The 1,051-nt window shown below is 45.3% G+C and overlaps 1 protein-coding gene across 1 annotated transcript; it reads right to left on the bottom strand.

Moving 5' to 3' along the window:
- Positions 1-246: 246 nt before the first annotated feature.
- LOC124268393 (uncharacterized protein F54H12.2-like) lies at positions 247-795 on the bottom strand. Its single transcript, XM_046703360.1, has one exon. It carries the CDS (start codon positions 793-795, stop codon positions 247-249), a length of 549 nt encoding a protein of 182 aa, XP_046559316.1.
- Positions 796-1,051: the final 256 nt, after the last annotated feature.

Raw genomic sequence — 1,051 nt, forward strand, 5'->3', positions numbered from 1 at the left:
ATTGCAATACTGTTCTCGTTCACGTAAACAGCAAACCAGTGTTGACCATCTTCATGAGCTCTCTCTGTATTAACTATAATAGCAGATGGATAATCCTCCCTCCTTGTCATACGCTGCGCTAGGTCTTTTGTTAAATGATTCAGAGCGAACACACCCAAAACGTGGTGTCTAAGTATGGGGTCGCACTGTATGATACATTCCAGTTGGTGAGTGTTCATAACTTCATTCACTACAGCACTCCTTCTCTTATAGGACAACGTTCCTGCTTTTCTCTATTTGAAAAATGTCGTCGAATTCTCCATAAACCACACACGATACTGTCTCGGGAAGCGGTGTTGCAAACTGCGCTTCAAGTCTAAGAGTTCCTTGTTTTTGAAGGCGTAGATATGTTCCATCATTGTTCTGACCGAACACCGGATCCAATGAAAAGACGTACAATCCATACCCACCATGGAACTCATCCCGAGAAATGTCCACCCGATTAACACTTTCTCCATCTCCCATCATCCAACATGCATTAGAGCGGAATAGATTGACGTAGGCTGGGATGTAGCTTCGACCTGTTGCCGCTCCAAAGCGCAGTTTCATGGGACCTGACTCACCAACGATGGTGCCGTCGCAGAACAACACTATCTGTGATAAGTCCCAGTTGGCAAAGTTATAAGGATTCTTCTGGTAGTTACCAATCCCCGTGGCCTTGGAGGAGACAAACCCCGCTACAATCTTGTTTGGACGAATGCCTTGGAATATGTTATCCCACGCGAAGCTGGTTCGACCCTTGACAATAGAACACATCTTAACTTCCGTTCTTCGATAGGGATATTTTGCCGGTGTCTTAGATAGCGCTTCATTGTGTCCCCATATGACCCCTGGATTCACACACACTTTCAAAACCTTCAGAATGATGTCATCGATTTGAGCAGCATACGCAGTATCCGTTTTGGTTGACATGAGCAAGAATTGGGGAGTGGATCTGTACAATTCACTTGCACGTCGACTTGGTTCAGTATGTAGCGTTTCATCTGAAAGAGGTCATGCATCAAGGGGGACT

Source organism: Haliotis rubra, unplaced genomic scaffold, assembly GCF_003918875.1.
Source record: "Haliotis rubra isolate DU_JTF1 unplaced genomic scaffold, ASM391887v1 Scf1378, whole genome shotgun sequence".
Lineage (NCBI taxonomy): Eukaryota > Metazoa > Mollusca > Gastropoda > Lepetellida > Haliotidae > Haliotis > Haliotis rubra.